The 20688-nt window shown below is 36.2% G+C and overlaps 1 protein-coding gene across 1 annotated transcript; it reads right to left on the bottom strand.

Annotated features, from left to right (window-relative positions):
- Positions 1–879: 879 nt before the first annotated feature.
- On the bottom strand, positions 880–20688 carry GRK1 (G protein-coupled receptor kinase 1). The gene is made up of 7 exons (XM_051984251.1): positions 19987–20688; positions 17913–18040; positions 15789–15946; positions 14189–14272; positions 8462–8586; positions 6209–6410; positions 880–3842 (listed from the first exon to the last, which is right to left on the bottom strand). Exons 1-7 carry the CDS (start codon positions 20686–20688, stop codon positions 3544–3546), a joined length of 1698 nt encoding a protein of 565 aa, XP_051840211.1. The 3' UTR covers positions 880–3543.

The raw sequence follows: 20688 nt of genomic DNA, 5'->3' as shown, positions 1-20688 counted from the left end.
TTTGATTTATATTTTTTTTAAACAAGTAACAAGCATCAGAAATGGTATATAATTCCAGAGCCTAGACTCTTTTTCCAATAAACCATGTCTGTCGATGCCAAAATCTGTGATTTCTAGGAAAAGAGATTGTAAGGATAAATTATTTGGGCCACAATTTAGGATAGTACATTGCTGTCTTCACAATAAACTAGTGGAATCAATAGTATAGATATTATTGTCACCATTTTAGAGACTAAGATCTGAGGTTAAGAGAAGCTAAGGAATTTTCCAGGATTGTATATCTGGTGGATGTCAAAGTTGAGACTTGAATTCAGGTCTATAAACTCCCCAAACCACCACTCTTAACATTCCTTATGGTGTCTCATCACATATACTACCATACCTGGGGATTTCCTATTCATTTATTCATGTAGCAAAATTTTATTAATTGCCTTCATGTCTGAGGCACTGTGCTAGGTGCAAGAGATATAAAGACAAAAATAAAAGTATCTAAAAAGATTTTACATCTGCTGTACTACAAAACATTAAGAATATTTAAAAGATACTTAAAGTAGCTGTTTCTAATGTATATACCTTTTCCTTTACAATGTATGCTTCTTGAGAATAGGGAATGCTTCATTTTTCTTTGTACCCCTAGTAAAACTGAATAACTGCTTGCTAACTAACTAAACTGGCTTTTCAATGCAATCCAGCTCACCTTCTAAGGCTAAAAAACATAGACAAGTTATTCTCTATCCTGATCGACTTGAAATTTGTACAGCTAAGAAAATCCCTCTCCTCTTCCCTCTTTTAACTTGCCAAACAAAAACTTATTAGACAAAGAAAGAAAAAACAAAAACAGGATTAGAGTTAAGGAAGGTATTTTTGATATAGTTTATTTCAGTGGTTCAAGATGCATTTCAGGATAAAGTCATCATGTATACAATTCTAGCTCTAAAATGGCATATACCCTCATATGAGACCTCACTATTTAAATACATACACTAATTTTCAAAGTAAAATATTGCTGTTTCCCTCAAAACAGCTGCTGTACTAATAGCTACTTAAGGGATTAGGTAGTCTTTCTTTCAGTGGCTTTGACCAAAGCTTGACAATGTGCAAATTCCAGTTGGGTACAATCTGAACGGGAAGTAGCAGGGTCCCTGGTAATCAGTGTGAATGGTTGACAGACTTACAAACATTGCATGTCATGGATCCAATCCCTTGTTTTCTTGTGCATAGATGGGAGTGGTGATGATTGTGTATGTGTGTGAAAAACAAACATATATAAAGAACAGTTACAGATGGAGGGAGGGAGAGAGAGAAATATCTGCTATAGATATTAGCAAGATTTTCAACTGTGCTGCTTTGAGATGATATAGTGGTAACACGTGGTTGAATGAGATATCCATGTACAGCTACATGACATCTCTTATTATTCATTTTTTTCAACTACCATTCGTTTATTTCCTCTCCCATCATCCCTCCTCTTGGAAAAAAAAAAAGAAAGAAAAAGGAAAACATGACTATGAATATGCATATTCAAGCAAAACAAATTGCCATATTGACCAGATCTAAAAATATATGTCTCACTGTGCAGTCTATGTCCATCACTTTTCTGTCAGGAGGTAGGTAGCATGTATGCATCATTGGTTCCCTAGAATTATGACTGGTCATTCCATTGATCACAGATCTTAGTCCTTCAACTTTGTCCATCATTATCATCTTGTTATTGTGTAACTTGTTCTCCTGGGGCTGCTCCCTTCATTCTGCATGAGTTCATACAAGTCTTCCCAGATTTTTGTGAAACAGTCCTTTTCAACATTTCTTACAACACATTAATTTACCACTATTTGTTCATCACTTCCTTAATTGATGGGCATTGGTTTCTAGTTCTTTGCCATTATTTGAAGAGATGCTCTAAATACTGTTATATAGAAAGGTACTTTTTTTCTCTTTCTATGATTTCTTTAGAGTATTTGTCAAGTAGTAATATCACTGGATCAAGGATATGCTCAATTAAAAAAGTTTTAGAACATATTTCCAAATTGTTTTCCAGAAGTTATATGACATCTAAGACACCTCTGACCAGTAATGGGCAAAACCAGATTTCAGCCCTTCCAGAAAGACCTGCTCTTCTGAAAATCATGAATGCAAGGTTCCCTTTCAAGTCCATTTATCATCCATCAGTCAGGTTTCAGGTTATGCCATCTTCTTCCTGGCCTTCTGGGATTCCAAGCAGGAAGGAATGGGAGGCTAGCCTTCTTGACTTGAGAGTTTTTCCAACAAAGGCAATATGGCTGATAATATTCTTCCCCTTCCCTCTGACCAAAAACTTGAGCTGTAAGAAACTCTTTATCCCTCTCAATGATAAGACTTGTGGAGAAATCAAAATTGCTATATTAAGTTAGAAGTTGATGACAAGGAAATTTAACCCATAAAGTTAAAATGCTAAAGTATTTTGGAATCCTACCAGAAATGAAAAGTGCAAATAGCCATGTCCAACACAAGTAAGGCATGGAGCATAGGGATTAGTAGGCGAAATGCCCCCTGCCCCCAGCTTTCTGAGACTTCTGACTTAAGCTAAGTTGTTAAATATTTATTATAAGAAATGCAGGTTTGGAGGATTTTGATGAAAAACTTCTTCTAGACAATCCCATGAACAGCAATACAAAGTCAATCTACAAAAAACACCCCAGGTTTTTTATTGTAAAGAAAATGATCCATTAACAAAGAGCAGGAATGCCACTAGGAGTTCCACCAGCTAATCTGTTCTGCTACAGATATTAATAACATGCCAGTAACAAAACATCAAGATATTCTCTTCAAACCTTTCTATGATTGTCAAAAATTGTCCCCCTATCATTTTGAGCCATAACTAAAGAGGGACGAGAAAAACTTTGACCCAGGAAGGATGTCTAAATAGCATGTCTTTTCCTCCCCCAACATATCTTTTGCTAACTCCAGATCATGGCTTCCACATCTCACTTCCACATGCTCACTTCCACTTTTTCCCATACCTCACCACACACCCCAGGTAGCCACCCCAACAGCAATTCGGGGTCTCCGTTTTCTCCCAGTGGTGTGATGTTTCAGGGTCTTTCCTCACTATAAGATCTTGTTCTCGAGGTCTTAGACCCTAGGTATCAGAGTTGTCAGTAAAGGTTTCATTAGTAATTCTTTCTTGTCCATTTTGACTCAGTATGAGGGAAAACGAAACTGATTGTTATAGATTAGTTATTACACTTGAGTACATCATGGCCACCCTTTAGCACTAACTCCTTTCCTTTCCTTTGTTCTTTGTTTGAGTGATTATAGCTACACTGCTAAGGAGACAATCCATTATATAAGGGGCAGCCTAGAGCAGACAAAGCCTACTTGCTTAAGAAGAGATCTTAATCATCAATTAAATGAATTGATAACTGAGTATAGCTGAGATTTCCAGATTTTTAAATCATCATTATTTGGTTTTACTAAGTAGACTGGTCTTCTCTTCCTTTTTTGGCCTGGTCTCCCAGTGTTACAACTATGAAAAAGATTCTCAGGCCTTCGGTGAGCTTTTCTTTAGGAAACCAGACACATTCCTGACTTAGATGATGAGGATGGCTCTTCTACAGCTATCCCCTTCATGTCATCAGGCATCTGGCCATCAGCACGCCACACATTCAGGTCCCCAAAAATTCCCATTTCAATCATCTCTTCCTGCCAGGGTATGGGACAATTTCCAGTTGCAAATTCCTGAAAGAACTCCGTATCTGCTTTATCAAAGACAATCCCTTTAACAGTAGAAAAGGCACCAACATCCTGGATGTTCTTTGCATAGACAGTTCTAGAGTCAGGAATAAAAGGAGGTTCCAAAGTACCTGTTGGAGGAAAAAAATAAGAAAAAATAGGTGGGCCAAGATAGGATAAGGAAAGGAATAGACAGTTAAGCAAAGGAGAAATAAACTAAAAATTATATTGAATTCCAAATAACCACAATAATAGAGATATTACCTCATGACTAGTAGAGAAAGTAAAGCATGTTCACCAAAATCAGAAATTCTCTGAGTATAAGGCACTGTATCTCATACTTCTTTGTATGGTCCAGAGTTACAAGTATAATGTAGGATATATTGTAGTTACTTAATCTTCTTTTTGTTCAGTCATTTTAGTTGTGTCTCACTCTTCATAGCCCCATTTGGGCTTTTGTTGGCAAAGATACTGGAATGGTTTTCTATTTTATTCTCCAGATTATTTTACAGATGAGAAAACTGAGGCAAAGAGCATTAATTGATTTGCCCAGGGTTAAATGGCTAGTAAGTTTCTGATTTCAAATTTGAACTCAGGTCTTTCTGATTTCAGGCCTAGCACTCTACCCCCAGCACCTGCCCTAGTTGCTCAAAGAACATGTGATAAATGAATTTGAATGTTTTTTATGTAGTTTGCAAGATTAGATTTGGAACACTGCAAAGCCCTAAATACAGCTTCAGATTCTAAAATATAAGAATGTGAATGCATATACAATCATGTTCTCATTACTTCTTACCCAGACAAGTGTATAAAACTCTCAACTGGACTCCCTACATTCCAATGGCTCCCTAAACTTTTCACTCTGGCATTCAAAGACCTCTATAGTTTGAAATTTTACTTTTCCAGGCTTATCATCCACTACATAAAAGTTCTAATCTACTCACCTTGGTGCTCTTTTGTCCACTTTCATACATTTACTTATGCTTGCAATTTACCTCAAATATTCTACATCTTTCATATCCCTCAATATGAAATAGTTCTCATATCCTCAGTTCAAATGCTACTTCTTCCTTAAAAACTTGATCATCCATTCTGGGTCTCAATTTTTATATTTATTATAACATTTTGAATCTACTGTTCAAAAGTCTTCATTTCTCACCAGTGTGCACATTGGAATTCTCTACTATGCCTCCTGAAAGCTTTTTATTCTGGAAAGTTAAAGAAAGTCTGCAGCTGTTGAAATTCACACTGGCAAGTATCTTCTGCTTCTGTAGGCACCCTAGTATCTCTGATTAGATGGTTCCTCCCAGAACCTACATTTCAGGAGGACATGCAGACCAGACCTGTCTTCATTTTTTACCAACTGCACTTCAGACTTTCTACCATACCCCAATTTAAAGTGGATACCCTTGTCCCCTCCCTACATCCCCCATTCTTCAATTTCTTTATATAGGTTATCTTCCTTTATCCTCCATTCCTATGTAAGCTCCTTGAGGGCAGGGACTGTCCTTTTTGCTTATATTTTTCTCCCTCTCCCAGGGCTTGCCCCAGTGTCTGACACATAATAGGTCCTTAATAAATGATTCTTGACTAAACAGCATCTTTCATACTGTCTTGTATCCTATTTATTTGCATACATCTTAAATATTAGAGACTCCAGACTCTTAAACTGTGGTTTGTGATATATTTTGAATATGAGTCATGAAATTATGATTTATTATCAGTAAATTTTATACATCTATATATGTAAAAATTTCTTGAAAAAAGTTTAAGAAGCACTACATGGGACTATATATCAGGCTTGAAGTCACTTAGATTGGAATTTAAATTCAGCCTTAGACATATACTACCTTTGTGCTTCTAGGCAAGTCACTTAATTGCTTCAGTTTCCTCTTCTGAAAAATGAGCTGGAAAAGGAAATGACAAACCATTCCAATATTTCTGCCAAGAAAACCACAAATAGAATCACAAAGAGTTGGACAAGACTGAAAATTACTGTGTGTGTGTGTGTGTGTGTGTGTGTGTGTGTGTGTGTATGTGTGTTTATAAGGGTATCCAAAAGTCTTAGTACATTAAAATTTATATATTACTAAAATTTTTATTAAATATTATTTATACTTAAATAATAATAAAACATTTATTTATATAACAGTTATTAAGCTGGGGTGTGTATGTTATATGTGTAAATGCACTAAGATTTTGGGGATATCAATATTTATCTGTTCATATGTTCATATGTTGTCTATATATGATCTCTCCCAACATACCAGAAAATATAAATTCTTTGAGGGTATATAAATTTTTTAAAGTATTTGTATCCCCAGTGTTTAGCATAGTGCCTGGCTAATAATGGACATAAGAAATTGCTTGTTAAACTCATGAATAATGATCAAAAGAGATTACCTGTAAAGCTCTTTGCATACTCTAGAATGCTATACACAAGGCAACTATTGTTACTATTTTTTTTTTCAAGTACATTAAGTCCTTGGTACAGTACCAGCTTCTAGCTGCCTCCAGTTAATGTCCTTGAAGAGGACATTGGCTCGGAGTTCATCACAGTTGCCATTTTTGAATCCAAGGCGCTTCGCTGGACTTTTTTCAAGAAGGCCTTCACAGAAGTCCTTACTAGCCTTGCTAAATTTCTCCGAGTATGTCACAGGATCAGAAATAATTCTTTGTTTGAGTTCTTTGTTTTCGATCTAAAGGGAGAAAAACACTGCAGTTGGTTAAACTCTACAGACAGACAAAAGTCACTAATGGTCAGTCATAAACAAAATTATAAAGCTGTTGGATTGGGGGTGCCTTACTTCAACCTGTTTAGATTTGTAGTATGCTTGAACTGTCTCCACTACACCCATCCTGCCACAACCTCTAAGGAAAGGAGAGAGGTAAGGCAACATGATATAGTGGCAAGAATACTTCCTGAATTTAGAGTCATATAACTCAAGCTTGAATTGCTGGTCTGCCATTATCACCTGAGCAACTTCAAGTAAGTAAATTCACCTACTTGGGCCTTACCTATCAAATGAGGAGGTTAGAAACCTGAAAGTTTCTGAAGATTTTCCAATTCTAAATCTATTAAAATCTGCTCTTAAGAAATTTGTCCAGTAGAGATGTTAAAAGACTGATCCCTCTAAATTGGAACCTGAAAGAAAACTAGTTGTTTCTTTAATAGTTGTTGACTGCCAGTATTTTACTTTGGTGGTCGAGAAATAAGATTTGTTTCTTTGCTTTTATTAAGGGAAAAACTTGTTTTGGCTTTTGTTACGTCTATGAAAAGAGATTTAGATCCTCATTGTAAAATTTGAGGAGTTTCTTTCTGGTTAACAGTAGTTCCACTTCAAGGGAATCTTATTTTTCAGTTTAAGATCCATATGCTATAAGAACAAATAGGCTAAGCCACAAGATAAAGAACAGGGGCCTAGAATCCCAGCCTCAAAAGTAACAAGGATTGAGTCATTAATTTGAGGTTTTATTTTTTGATTTTTTTACTAGATAGAGTTGGTGAAAATAAAACACTCTATCCCCTAAATTTTCTATGCCTATTCAAATCCTATTCATCTTTCAAATTCTAGTTCCAAATCCTTTATAAGTCTTGCCCCAAAGTAGAAGTTAAGACAACTTTTTGAAGAATGAGGGAAAGACATGGGAAATGAATATAATTTAAATCTTTTTTTCATGGTATGAGATGGTAATTAATAAAAATTAAGTACCTGAAGGTGGTCTCAGGTTTGGGCAAACCAATGAAAATTTAGTCGAATTGAGGTGCAGAGAAAGGCATAAATGGAGTTCAGGGTTGAAGTTTATTGAAACTTAGAGAAGTACAAGGATGAATAAGTTATCTGAAGATGCTTTATACCAGAAGTTGTCTGTTGTTCCAAGAACTATTCTGAGACATCAAGTTCCAATCTTGTTTCAGATACTTAGCAAGAGTAAACACTAACAAAAAGAAACAAGATCCTGACACAGTTTCAGAGAACTATGAATTGATACAGTATAAAGTGAGCAGAACCAGGAGAATAATTTACACAGTTAAAATTTTTGTTCTTAAGTCATTTTTCAGTCATGTCCGACTCTGTGTGACCCCATTTGAGATTTTCTTGACAAAGACACCAACAAAGTCATTTCCTTCTCCAGCTCATTTTACAGATGAGGAAACTGAGGCAAGCAGGATTAAATGATTTGCCAAAGGTCACACAACTAGTAAGTGTCTGAAGCCAGATTTGAATTCAAGAAGATGAGTCTTCCTGACTCCAGGCCCAGCAGTTACAATATCATAAAAAAACTGATCAATAATAGCATTGTAAAGACAACTTTGAAGACTTAAGAATTCTGGTTAATTGACCAAATGACCAACCATGATTCCAGAGAACCAGTGATGAAGTTGATCCCCACCTCTTGACAGAGAGAGAACTCAGGTGTTGTTTGAGGCATATATTTCTTGGACACGGCTAATCTAGGAATTTGTTTTGTTTGACTTTGTATATTTATAACGAGGATTTTTTTTCCTACTCTTTTTAATGATAGGGCAAGAAGCAGGGAAAAGAACAGTTTTAATTGGAAACAAAATTTAAAAAAGAAATGTCTTTAAAAGTTGCAATCCCAGAATACATGAAGGTGTCTCTTTGCCTGACATATAATCCTGTCTCCATCCTCATCCTCCATTTTCACCACTGTAAATAAGATTCAGTACCAAATGACTGTCACTGTAATCATAAATGCACCTTGCCAGGAGAGCTAATTCTAATACCTTTTCTCCTCTGGCTCGAAAAGGTCCCCTGGCTGCAATCATCTCATATAATGTAACCCCCAAGGCAAAGTAGTCCACAGAGAAATCGTATTCCTCACTCTGAAGCAATTCTGGCGCCATGAAACCTGCAAAGACATTAGCACCAACTGAATGCCAAATCCAGAGACTGCAGTTGTACTAGCTGCAAGAACTTATCCTGAGATCTGCAATCATGGAAATGATGTTTTAATGAAACTGAACAGAGTAGAGGACATGATGTAAATTCTCATTAGCCCACTTTCTTATGTAAAAGTAATGAAGAAATGACAGCAATATTACACTACAATCCACTGGAAACAAGGAAATGTCCTCCTTTCTATATATCAGGTACAATGCATTGGGAATCTGTGACTGAAGAAGATATAGTAAATAGTTAGTCAATAAACATTTCTTAAACAGATACGACAGGCACTGTGCTAATCACTGGGAATATGTAGAAATGCAAAAAAAAAAAAAAAAAAAAAAAAAAGTTAGTTTAAGAAGTAACTTCATCTTACTTAGTTTTCTTTTTATATCTATAAAAGAATAGTTAATAACAGCAGCAATTCCAGGCCCTAGTCTCGTGCTTTGGAGAAACCATGCAGTGGCTCCCTAAGGGAACTATGTACAACACCAGGCTACTTTAGAAGGAAAGGAAGCAGTCGAGAAAAGGGGTGCTTTAAGAGAGTTTGGGGAAGGGGAAAGAGTATGGAAACAAGGGGTATTTAATTAGCAGGAAAAGGGAGGGGGAAACTGGCTCTCTCATTACAATTTATTTCCACATAGTACTTCATGTAATCCTTTCTTCAAATATCTCTTTTTCTTTTTCAAGATAGTCAGGGATATCCATTTGAACCAAATTTCTCTTATATAAAAAAATGTTAAGAGCTCACAAAGATGATTTTTCTCAGCCCTATACCTCCATGATGAATAAACTTAGACTGAAATATACTGAAGTTCCAAATGTATCTCACTGGCATGAAAAGTATATATAATAATTGGGCAGAAGAATCTTCCCCATTCCATTCTAATAACAAAAATAAAAATAACAATAATAAAGATAGGATTTAGATAGTGCTTTAAAGTTTACAAAGTCTTAATTCATGCTATCTCATTTGATTTTTACAACAATCCCATGAGATAAATTCTTTTATTCCAGATAAGGAAACTGAGGCTGAGAAGTGAAATGACTTGTTGAATACCATCCATTCATCTTCCCCATCTGTAAAATATAGGAATTGGATAAAATGCTCTCTGAAGTCCCTTTGACTCTGACATTCTATTTTATGAAATATATAGCATTATCCAAATGAAAACATTAATGTTTCTTTTCATGGCAATGACAGGGGGGCCCTCTAGTGGTCATGCCTTTTAATATCATGAGCAAAATTATGTCTATTCACTGCCAGAATGAAGGGGTTCAAATGCCATCTCAACATTTGAGATTTTTATTAAATTGTATTTAATTTCATTTTTATTAAATTGTATTTAAATTAAAATTTCATTAAATTGTATAACATTTTTCTGTCAAGCAATTATTTTTCTGAAATAATATGTAAATAATATAGGCATAAAGGACAGGGAGCCTTGAAACCAAGGTCTACCTCTAAAAACACATTAGTTGTATGACCCTGGGCAAATCATTTGAATTCTGAGTGTTTTAGGTCAGAAGGGACAATCACACCACCCGTAAGCTGCATGTGGTCTGCAGCATCTGATCTTAAGCAGAGAAAAATGTAGTTCTTATATATTGGAAGGTGTTGATATAGTAATAATAACAAAAAAGAAATATATAAAAGTATGTAATTTTCTAAGTTAATATGCAGCTTTCAGGGATTCTTATGTATGTTTTAGTGGTAGTAGTTTTTATTTCAGTTTGACACTACTGATTTAGACTAGTCTCTCAGACTAGTCTAACCTGTACTAAGCAGAGAGATTCCTTAATTCAAAGTTCCCCAGGAAAAAAAAATCACAGGTCTAATCTCTTTCTCTATTCCTATTCCTTCAAATGTTTTAAATAGGAGGAAGTGAATGGACTGGATTACTTTGGGGAAATGAAAGGTTCTTTTAGTAATCCTCTAATCTTCTCCCTAAAACAGGCCTTGTTCTTTTGATAGAAGATTCAATTTGTAATGTATGGACCCAAGTCACAGTATGCTACAGTCTCAAGAATTAAAATTCAGTATCATTCAATGGGGCAATGAGGCAATGGAACAATGGAGAGGCATATGGTGGCTGCAAAAATCCAAATAATTCCAAATAAGGGACTTTGAAGAAGAGTAGTATACTCTACTATTAGAGTACAGAGTATACTGACTCAGAAGATTTGGTTCAAATTCCACCTTTGACACTTTCTACATATATGACCTCAGACAAATTGCTTCACCTTCCTGGGTCTTGGTTTACTCGTCTGTAAAATGAGGAAGATGGATTACATAGCCTCTGAGACTCCTTCCAGCTCTAAAGCTACAATCTTATAAGCACTGGGATAAAAGAGGTCATCAGAGAAATGAAGGTGAAGGAGAAGAAGAGAAGAAGAAGGAGGAGGAGGAGGAGGAGAAAGAAGAAAAGAAGAGGAGGAGGAGGAGGAGGAGGAGAAAGAAGAAAAGAAGAGGAGGAGGAGGAGAAGGAAGAAGAAGAGGAGGAGTTGGAATGTGACCAGAGTGTTTTCAATACTACATGAAAGTAAGGAAGCAAGAAAAAACCTATAAGCATATTGGGCAGGTCTCCTTTGATGAACTTTTGGGAAAGCACGAACAAAAGTTAATTGCAATAGGAAGAATTGGAAGTGGTGTGTTTTTGGAAAGAACTTCCAAATGGATGAGATCATAGAATTATTTGTGTTTTGAGTCTCATAAAATGCTTGTCTTCATAGTAGGACAATAAGATCATAAATCTAGATTTGGAAGGGACCTCAGAGACCATGTAGTTATGGAAGAGGGAAAAAAATGTTGATTTTCACATTTCACATTTCACAGTTTATGGGTGAGTTACATGAAGATCCAAGTAAGAATAAGGGCTCATTTAATAAACTGAGATTAGGGTAAAATGAAAATATAAACCAAGCTATCAAGATGGCCTCATTCTGATCTCATCCTCAGCACTGTCTTGTTTTTATTATTGAATTGAACAAATGATGAATAAACCCCAGATTATATGTTCTCAGGTGACAAGTGATCACATGATCTCATATGTTTTTTGTTGTCATTTCAGTCATGACTGAATTTTTTGTTACTCCCTTTGGGGTTTTCTTGGCAAAAATAATGAAATGGTTTGCTTTTTCCTTCTCTAGCTGACCTTACAGATAAGGAAACCCAGGTAAATAGGGTTAAATGACTTGCTCAAGATCACCCAGTTAATAAATATCTGAAGCTGTATTTGAACTCATGAAGAGGAATTTCTTGATTCCAAGCCCAGTGGTCTATTCAATGTGCCACCTAGCTGCCTTTTCATATATCTTAATATAACCAAATCTAAAGGGTTTATTGTATTTTATAATTACTGAAGGGTATTGCGTAATCACCTAACAGCAACATAAGCTTAATGGTCTTGGGGAAGAAGACTAACCTATTGCTTTAAATTACAATTTCCTTCCCATTTAAAGAAAGCACCACTTAAAGTCATAGTCATACTGTTCAAGTAACTTTCTCAATACAAAAACTTTAAATGAACAAGTGACCCAAACCATTATGTTGTTAAAATATCTATATCTGGAAGTCAATTGCCAGATTCCAGGCTCTCATCTTTTTCTTTTTTTCTTTTTTAAAGCTTTTTATTTTTAAAACATATGCATAAATAGTCTTCAACATTCATCACTGCAAAATCTTGTGCTCCAAATTTTTTTCTTCCTCTCTTCCCTTTAACCCCTCCCCTAGACAGTAAGTAATCCAATATATGTTAAACATGTGCAATTCTTCTATACATATTTCCACAACTATCATGCTACACACACACACACAGACACACACACACACACATATCAGATCAAAAAAGAAAAAATGAGAAAAAAAACAAAACGCAAGCAAACAACAACAAAAAGGGAAAATGCTATGTTATGATCTACACTCAGTCCCCACAATCCTCTCTCTGGGTGCAGATGGCTCTCCATTATGAGACCACTGGAACTGGCCTGTTTTTCTTTTTTTTTTTCAATAGTATTTAATTTTTTCAAATACATCCAAAAATAGTTTTCAACATTCACTTTTGCAAAACTTTGTGTTTCAGATTTTTCTCTCTTTTCTTCCCTCCATCCCCAAGACAGCAATCTGATTATAGATTCTTCTAAACTTACTTCCATATTCTTCATGCTGTGCAAGAAAAATCAGATCAAAAGAGGGAAAAAGAAGAAAAAAAACAAGAAAACAAACAATAAAAAAGGTGAAAATACTATTCTGAATCCACATTCAGCCTCCATAGCTTTCTCTCTGGATGTGGATGGCACTTTCCATAGTAAGGATATTAGAATTGCCAGGCTCTCATCTTCAAAGTTATCAGAAGAAAGTCTCATCGATAGCAGGGACTCAAGTGCCTAGCACTAATGCCTTTTACATAATAGGCACTAAATAAATATTTGCTGATTACCACATAAGAAAAGATATGGAGTCTCTCAGCTAACAAGGCATCAGCAAAGCAATTACAGATTAAGATCATTTTATGACAGGTAGATGGCATAATCAATAAAGCACTGAACTGGGACCAAGAAGATTTGAGTATAAATGCTGCCTCAGGGGATTTACAAGCTGTGTAAACCCAGAACAAGTCATTTAATTTCTCTCAGCCTCAATTTCCTCATCTGTAAAATATGGATTATAATGGATCTTTTCAGGATTGTTGTGAATAATGACATTATATATGTAAAGCATTTTCAAGCCTTCAGGTGTTACATAAATATAAATATTGTTATTATTACTATTGGAGGATACAATGAAATCAATGATATAATGATTACTGGACAGATTAAGATTGGAGCAGTAACAGATTGGCAGGGGAACTACCAGCTACCTTCCTACAACCACAACTCTCTGTTCCCCACACTCTTCTACTATCCAAAGGAAGCACTCCATTTCTTCCCCCAACTCTCCTAAGTGCTTCACTCTCATTGGATTCAATTTTTCATCTGTAATTGAGAGGGATGAACTGGTCAGCCTCAATTGTCCTTTCCAAACCTATGGGGCAGCCAGGCAGGAAGACACATCCACTAGAATCTTGTGTTGGATTCTTTTACAAATGCTGAGTTAGAGCAAAGACTGTCTTTGTCTTTTCTTTTTTGCATCCTCAGAACTTTAGCAGTGCTTGGTTCATCTTAATAAATTTATTTTCACTCATTTTTTTATTCATTCCAAGCCTAAAGTTATGATCCTATAACCTGATTTGGAAAGATATTGGTTCAACTGTATTATGCCTTGCTTCTTTAAGAAAGCTACAATTTCGGGACATATTTAACCTGTATCTGGTAACTTGCAGTCTTGGGAAGGGAAGAGGTAAGGGAGGAGGAAAATTTTGGAACAAAAGTCTTGATAAAATAAATGTGATAGTAAATAATAAAATATTATTTTAAAAAAGAGAAAGCTACAATTTCTATATTGACCAAACAAATTGACACTCTCCCCTCCTTATGAAAGGAGTAACTCTTAGTTTCTCCTTAAGGCAGAAGTTGGCCAAGTGGTCTTTCTCCACCATTCTATCCCCTACAGATTCACAGGCATTTACCTGGGGTGCCTGCATAACCTTTTGTCTTTGTCTCTCCTTCCTTCAGTTCCACAGCAAGGCCAAGATCAGAAATACGGACATTGCCTGAAAAGCAAACACCAGAAGTGGTCAGATGAGGCTGAACATAATAAAGGAAGCTGGCATACCCAGCACCTTGTTGGAGCCACAATGTAGTCCTCTGTACATACCCCGCCCTGGAAGTTAATCAGCAGGCTAAGGTCATACTCAGCTCCAAAACAACTTCTACTTCTCTCCACCAGCCAGATCTCAACCATGTTCAAATAAAAGCAAAGCTGAGCTTCAAGTCCCCACAACTACTAAAATTTAGGAATTTCTCCCAAAACTTGATATTTGCCCCATTCCTGAATTTCCATATGGATTTAAGTATGTGGCTTATTAATAATTATTTGATTCAATAAAGATTTATTAAATGTCTTGAACATGACACTAATTACTGATACCAAAACAATAAATGAAACAGTCCCTACATCCACAGAACAAGTATGCCATAATTGCAGAAATTAGTTAAAAGGAAGTCAAATTGATTCTGTATATGTTTAGGACTGCATTTTAAGAGCTCTCTGGTGTAAGTCTTAATAAAAATCCACTTATTAGTGATCCATAAGTTCTGTTTATATATTTATTCTCTCTCTCTATATATATATATCTTTCTCTATATATATCTATATATATCTATCTTTCTATATATATATATATCAAATTGTGCTAAATGCTGAGGATATAAGGCAAAAAGTCCTTGTCTTCAAGGAGTTTACATTCAAATAGGGCAGATAGCATATATCTAATTAAAACATGCACAATATAAATATAGAGTAGACAGAAGATATCTATAAAGGGTAGACATTGGCAATTATAATTACACATCATAGGCAGAAAGTAAAAACATTTGCTAGGAATTTGACCATTAAATCATAAATATTCATTAGTGATTCTATATAGGACAGATAGGAAGCATCTCAGATAGAACACCAGGTCTATAATCAGGAAGATTCATCTTTCTGAGTTCAAACCCAGCCTCAAACATTTATTAGCGCTATGACCCTGTGCAAATCAGTTAACTCTATTTGCCTCAGTTCCTCATCTGAAAAGAGGTGGAAGGAAATGGCAAATCACTCCTGTATGTCTGCCAGGAAAACCCCAAATGGGGTCACAAAGAATCAGATATGACTGAATTGACTGTACAACAAGTGTTTCTATGAAATGAAGACTTCACACAGTTAAATCATACTTTTAAAACCTATACCTATTTTTCCAATTTCACTCAACTTTGGTAAAAATGATAGGTGAGATGCCCATCTGAAAAAATTGTTTCATTTTGTTTCAGGAAAAAAGCCTGGACTACAAATCAAACTTAAGGTACAAATCAATATCCTTTAATAGTGTGCCAAAATATTAGTCCACTCCTAAAAATTCTATAGATCAATTAGACACACAAATTCAAAATGTTGATTGGAACAGAGACCTCCCTTCCCTGGATGCATTATTTTGATGCTTTATTATCCCAAATCTGAGAAGAACATATTGAAGAGCAGAAAGTAATAGATAGACTGGTTGGTTGCACAAGGCAGGGTCCACTTACCATCATTATCCAATAGGACATTCTCTGGTTTGAGATCCCGATACACAATCCTCTTCTGATGGAGATGTTCCATGCCACAGATGATCTGAGCAATGTAAAAGACGGCTCTTGCTTCCTCAAAACCAGGATTCTCCTCATTAACATTGTAGATGTGATACCTGGCAGAGCAGAATACTTTGGAAGAAATGGGTACTTCATGGGCCCTATCTACAATCATATTAATAACTGATATTTTATAAGATTCACAAAATGCTTTGTGAGAGATTATTTCATTTGATTCTCATAACAACCCTATGAAGTAAGTACTATTATTATCCCTCATTTTACAGATGAAGAAACAGAGTGCAGGAGAGGCTGTGCTGTGCCCAGGGTTACACAGCTAGTGAGTGTCCACAATTTAAATAAAAAGCAAAATTATCAGCAAGGAATCATCACTACATTTAGGGAAAAATACTACATCTCACTATGGGATATCTTTAAAAATATTTTATTCAGTTTTTATCCCAATTTTCAGTCACACAGAGGAATGAAGAACACAGACAAATTGAACAAAAGCTATAGATAATTCCAAGAGCTCATTTCAGCTTCTTCCTAATCCAGCCTTTAGCCAGAGCTACCAAGAAGCATTGGTTTGTTGAACTTGTCAGAATCTCAGATTGTGAGATCCATAACTGCCTGAAGATCATTTTGTTCACCATTCCTCATTTTGTACATGAAGAATCCCATGGCCCAGAGAATTTAGGTGATTTGCTAAACCCATATAGGAATTAAGTGACACTCTAAGGCAGCTAGAAGATACAGTGGACAACGCATTTAGCTTGGAGTAAGAAAGATAGGAATTCAAATACCAATTCAAACATTTACTCCCTATGTGGCAAGTCACTTAGCTTCCACCTGCCTCAGTTTTGTTAACTGTGAAATGGGGATAAAATGAGATCATGTTTATAAATTGCTTACCATAGTGTCTGGAATTTGTTTCTTTCTCCTCTCCTGAACTAGAATAATAATCATTCTGACCTTTCATTTATTAGGTGACTTCATTTTATTTTTTCTATTACTTTACTTCTATTGTCATTTATTAGCAATATGCTGTGTTACATATCACCAAGCTTTTATTCTCACATTATTCCAACACACACATCTCCTTCTTTCCTTCCTTTTTTCCTTCCTTTTTTCTTTTCTTCCTTTCTTCCTTCCTTTTTTCCTCCCTTCCTTCCTCCTTTCCTTCTTTTGGACACAATTAAAAAGAATGAACAATAACAATAACTATATTGGTTATCTCTAGCCTAATAATGATTCTAGCGTATCTTTCAAGGTTCCAATCAGAAGAATAATTATGATGTCAACAAAGTTTATCTTAGTGTCTTTATTCCTCTATAACATAATATCCTCCTCCTTCTCCACTCCCCAAACAACCCAGTGCCTACAAACCTTCAAATCCTTCTTATGGGGAAAAAAATGCTAAAAGATAAATCACATAAATATAGTCTCCTCCCCAGGGGTATTGATGCTAGCTGAGAGTCGAAGGAAATAATCTTCTTATTGTAAAATTCCAGGCAACAGAGAAAGGCAATGTAAGAGATGTATTTTGTTTTGTCCTTTTTTAGCTAGAGCAAAGCTTCCTAAACCATGATTCACAACCCCTAAAGGGGTCTCATAACTGATTGTGGGGGTTGTGAAATTATGATTTGTTATCAGCAAATGTTTGATGTATATACCTATATACCCAGGCAAAAGGGGGTCATGAGCGGAAAAAGTTTAAGAAGCCCTGAGGAAAAAGAAACATGATAGAGTTGTTAGAGAACTAGGAAGAATTAACCTACTTTTGACGTATCCTGGCTATCTGACTGTGGACAAAACTCTCACTAGTTTAGGTATCTCTTTAAGAATGCAAATTAAAGAAAAGATAGCAACTTGCATTGCCAGTTCTCTCCATCCCATTCTTATCTCTTCCTAGCTATGTCAAATGACACTACAGAGACAGTTTTCTACTATGTTGTATGACTGGTTTGCATTTTACTAAGACCATCATAACTAATGAAGACTACTTTTCAGAGAAAGGTACTGTCATATCACTTTGGCCCATCCCAACCCTACCTCTTTGGTACCAAGGGTTCAATTTACCTTAAGTCTCCTCCATTCATGATTGTCATCACCAAACAGAGGTCAGTTTTGGTTTCAAATGCATAGGCCAAAGAGACTATAAATCTGCTATGGACCTTGGTTAGAATTCTCTTCTCTACAATTGCACCCTAGAAATCAAAATTTCAAATAAGTATACACATTTTAGACTGAAAAAAAATATATATGTATATGTATATCCTCTACAAATTCCCAAACTCAGTAAAACAAAGTAATATTTATATATTCTGTAACCTCCCCCACCCTTCCAAACGATTCTTTTGAAGCATATCAATATTCATGTAATTTAATTAGGAGAAACATTGGCAATAATCAGAAATACTTAGCCTTTAGTTAGCAACAAGTAAATCTCAAAGAACTTCGTAAACACATACTAGCCTCATTCCATAGATGGAAAAACGTACACCTCATAAAATAATAAAGGTATGAGGGACTTGAAGAGGTCACCTTATCTAATCCTCTGCTTCCATAGAGGTTAATGTCTAAAGTAGCCGGGTTAGAAGGTGCTGCATTCTGTTTTTAAAAGATAGCCAGAAATGATAATTCCACAACCTCCCTTGATAGCCTGTTGCAGTGTTTAATCCCCTTACAGTCAAGCAGTTCTTCCTTATGTCTAACCGAACTCTCTCTTGCTGCAATGTCAGCCCATTTCCTCTTGTTCAGGCCTCTGCAGAGATGGAGAGCAACTGGTCAGTGTCCTCTCAAATAGTTTAATATCTTTAATTTTTTTTTACTTTCTATTTAAATATATCTTTAAATTTTTGTTCTGTTAACCCTGGAGTTGCTACTAGAAAAAGGATATAATCTCTTGGGGGGGAAAAAAAAGAAAGTTTGGTATCAGAAATGTTTGTAAGTAAGCCTGCACTGGGGAGAAAATGCAAATTTTAGTTCATTTTTACACCTAACTAGCTAGTTTATTGATCTGGAAGAAGATATTAAGACAAATTTTGGAAGAGGAACTGGCCCTAGGATTTTACTGACATAAGGAACTCTCTTGTAAAGAAATTCTCTTTTATCAATATAGATCAATACTTTCTTTGGCCCTGAAATCTGTAAGAGGCAGACATGGATTCAAGTTCTACCTGCAACATGTACTGGTTTTGTGACTGTGGGCAAATCACTTAATCCTTCAATGTTCTAGGAAAATAAATTTTAAGTTTCAGAAAAGGTGCTGGTCCATATTGTTAAGAGGGAATTTCTTCAGGCAGGGTTTTCCTATTCTGATGAATTCACAGGTCCAGGCCCTGGTCCCCATGGAAAGCTGTGGCACTCTTTTTAGAGTATAAGTTACTATTGTGCTGGGCATATTCCCAAAAGCCAAGAAAAAAGAGACATTCCTACAGTGGTATTTTGGTGGTGGTGGTTTAAAACAAAAGCAAAATATAAGATAACATCTGTCAATATATCCTATGGATTGGCTACAAAGGAGAATCTGAGAATGCCCAGTTTAATTTTACTACATCTGGTATTAATTATAACACAATTGGAGGTGAACAATATAATCACTGGACTACAAGAGGCATATGATCCGTTCTCCTCAGTGATCTAGTTTTTAGTGTCAAAAACATCAGAATTCAGCTCATATGCCACTAGGTACAGATGACCCATTTTAATGATATAACTATTTTTTGATCTGGAGCTGTGATTTCTTCTGTATAAGGAGCTCCCAGGTGGGAAGATTCCTTTTTCTAGTATAGACTAGCAACTAATTTAAAATGCTGTTTGGGGCATTAAGAGTCTCATAGCCAGTATGTATCAGGAGTGGGGTTTGAATCCAGGTTGTCCTGATTCAAAGTCAAAGCTCTCTATCATTACTACATCATGGTTGCTTTGTGTTTGGCTACAATTCCAAGTCAGGCTTTTCTATCCCCAAAATGCAAATCAGCCACCTTGACTCAGTATTAGAATTATATGGAGTGACAGAATTTCAACATCCTAATTAATTTACTACCATTCCCCTTTTCCCACAACCTTGCCACCTTCGACCTCTACCCCACCTTGGGAATCTCAAAGGCATTTACTTTGGACTTGCTGGGACCTATTTGCTGCTGCTTACTTGATACCCTTTTCGTTTCTTCAGCCTCTTCTTATTCAGTTTTTTACAGGCGTACATCTTGCCTGTGGCTTTCATCTGGCAACCTGAAACCTCCCCAAAACCCCCTTTTCCCAAGACCCTGAAGTCCAAAAACCAGTCTTCCCCGATGGGCTGGGCTTCCAGCCATTTCCACTGCAGAAATCTCATGAAATACAAACTCTCCAAGTACTCTCGGAAGGGAGCCTCGCTCAGGTAGCCCAGGGTGGCTTGAAGAAGAGGCTGGAATAGTCCATTAGGGATGCTTGAGTGTTTCTCCTTGACCTTCTCAATCATCCCCTCTTCCAGGAAGCTGCAGAAAAGTTTGGCCTGGGGGTCCAGATAGCCAGCAAGGATGGCCTGGGCTTTCTGAAGGCGAAAATCATCATCAGCAGTGTCGTAGTCTTCAATGTCTCTCCATAACTCAACCGCGGGGACAAGCCGCTCCTCATTCTTTAGGAACTGCTGAAAGAGGCGCTTGCCGATAGGCTGCTCAGAGCAAATGTTTTCAAAGTCTAAGTTAAGAGTGTTCCGTAGGGATTCACATTTGGAGAGAGGAGGAAGTTTGAGCTTGGAAAAGTATTTCTTGTCCCGGGATAAGTGGGAACTACCACTTGCATCGATGCTGCCCCGGGCAGCTATGAAGGCAGAATTGGCCACAACAGTCTCCAAAGAGCCAAAATCCAT

This window comes from Antechinus flavipes, chromosome 3, assembly GCF_016432865.1.
Source record: "Antechinus flavipes isolate AdamAnt ecotype Samford, QLD, Australia chromosome 3, AdamAnt_v2, whole genome shotgun sequence".
Taxonomy (NCBI): domain Eukaryota; kingdom Metazoa; phylum Chordata; class Mammalia; order Dasyuromorphia; family Dasyuridae; genus Antechinus; species Antechinus flavipes.
Note: the sequence above shows the minus strand (reverse complement) of the source record. Positions and strands in the feature narration are given on the sequence as shown.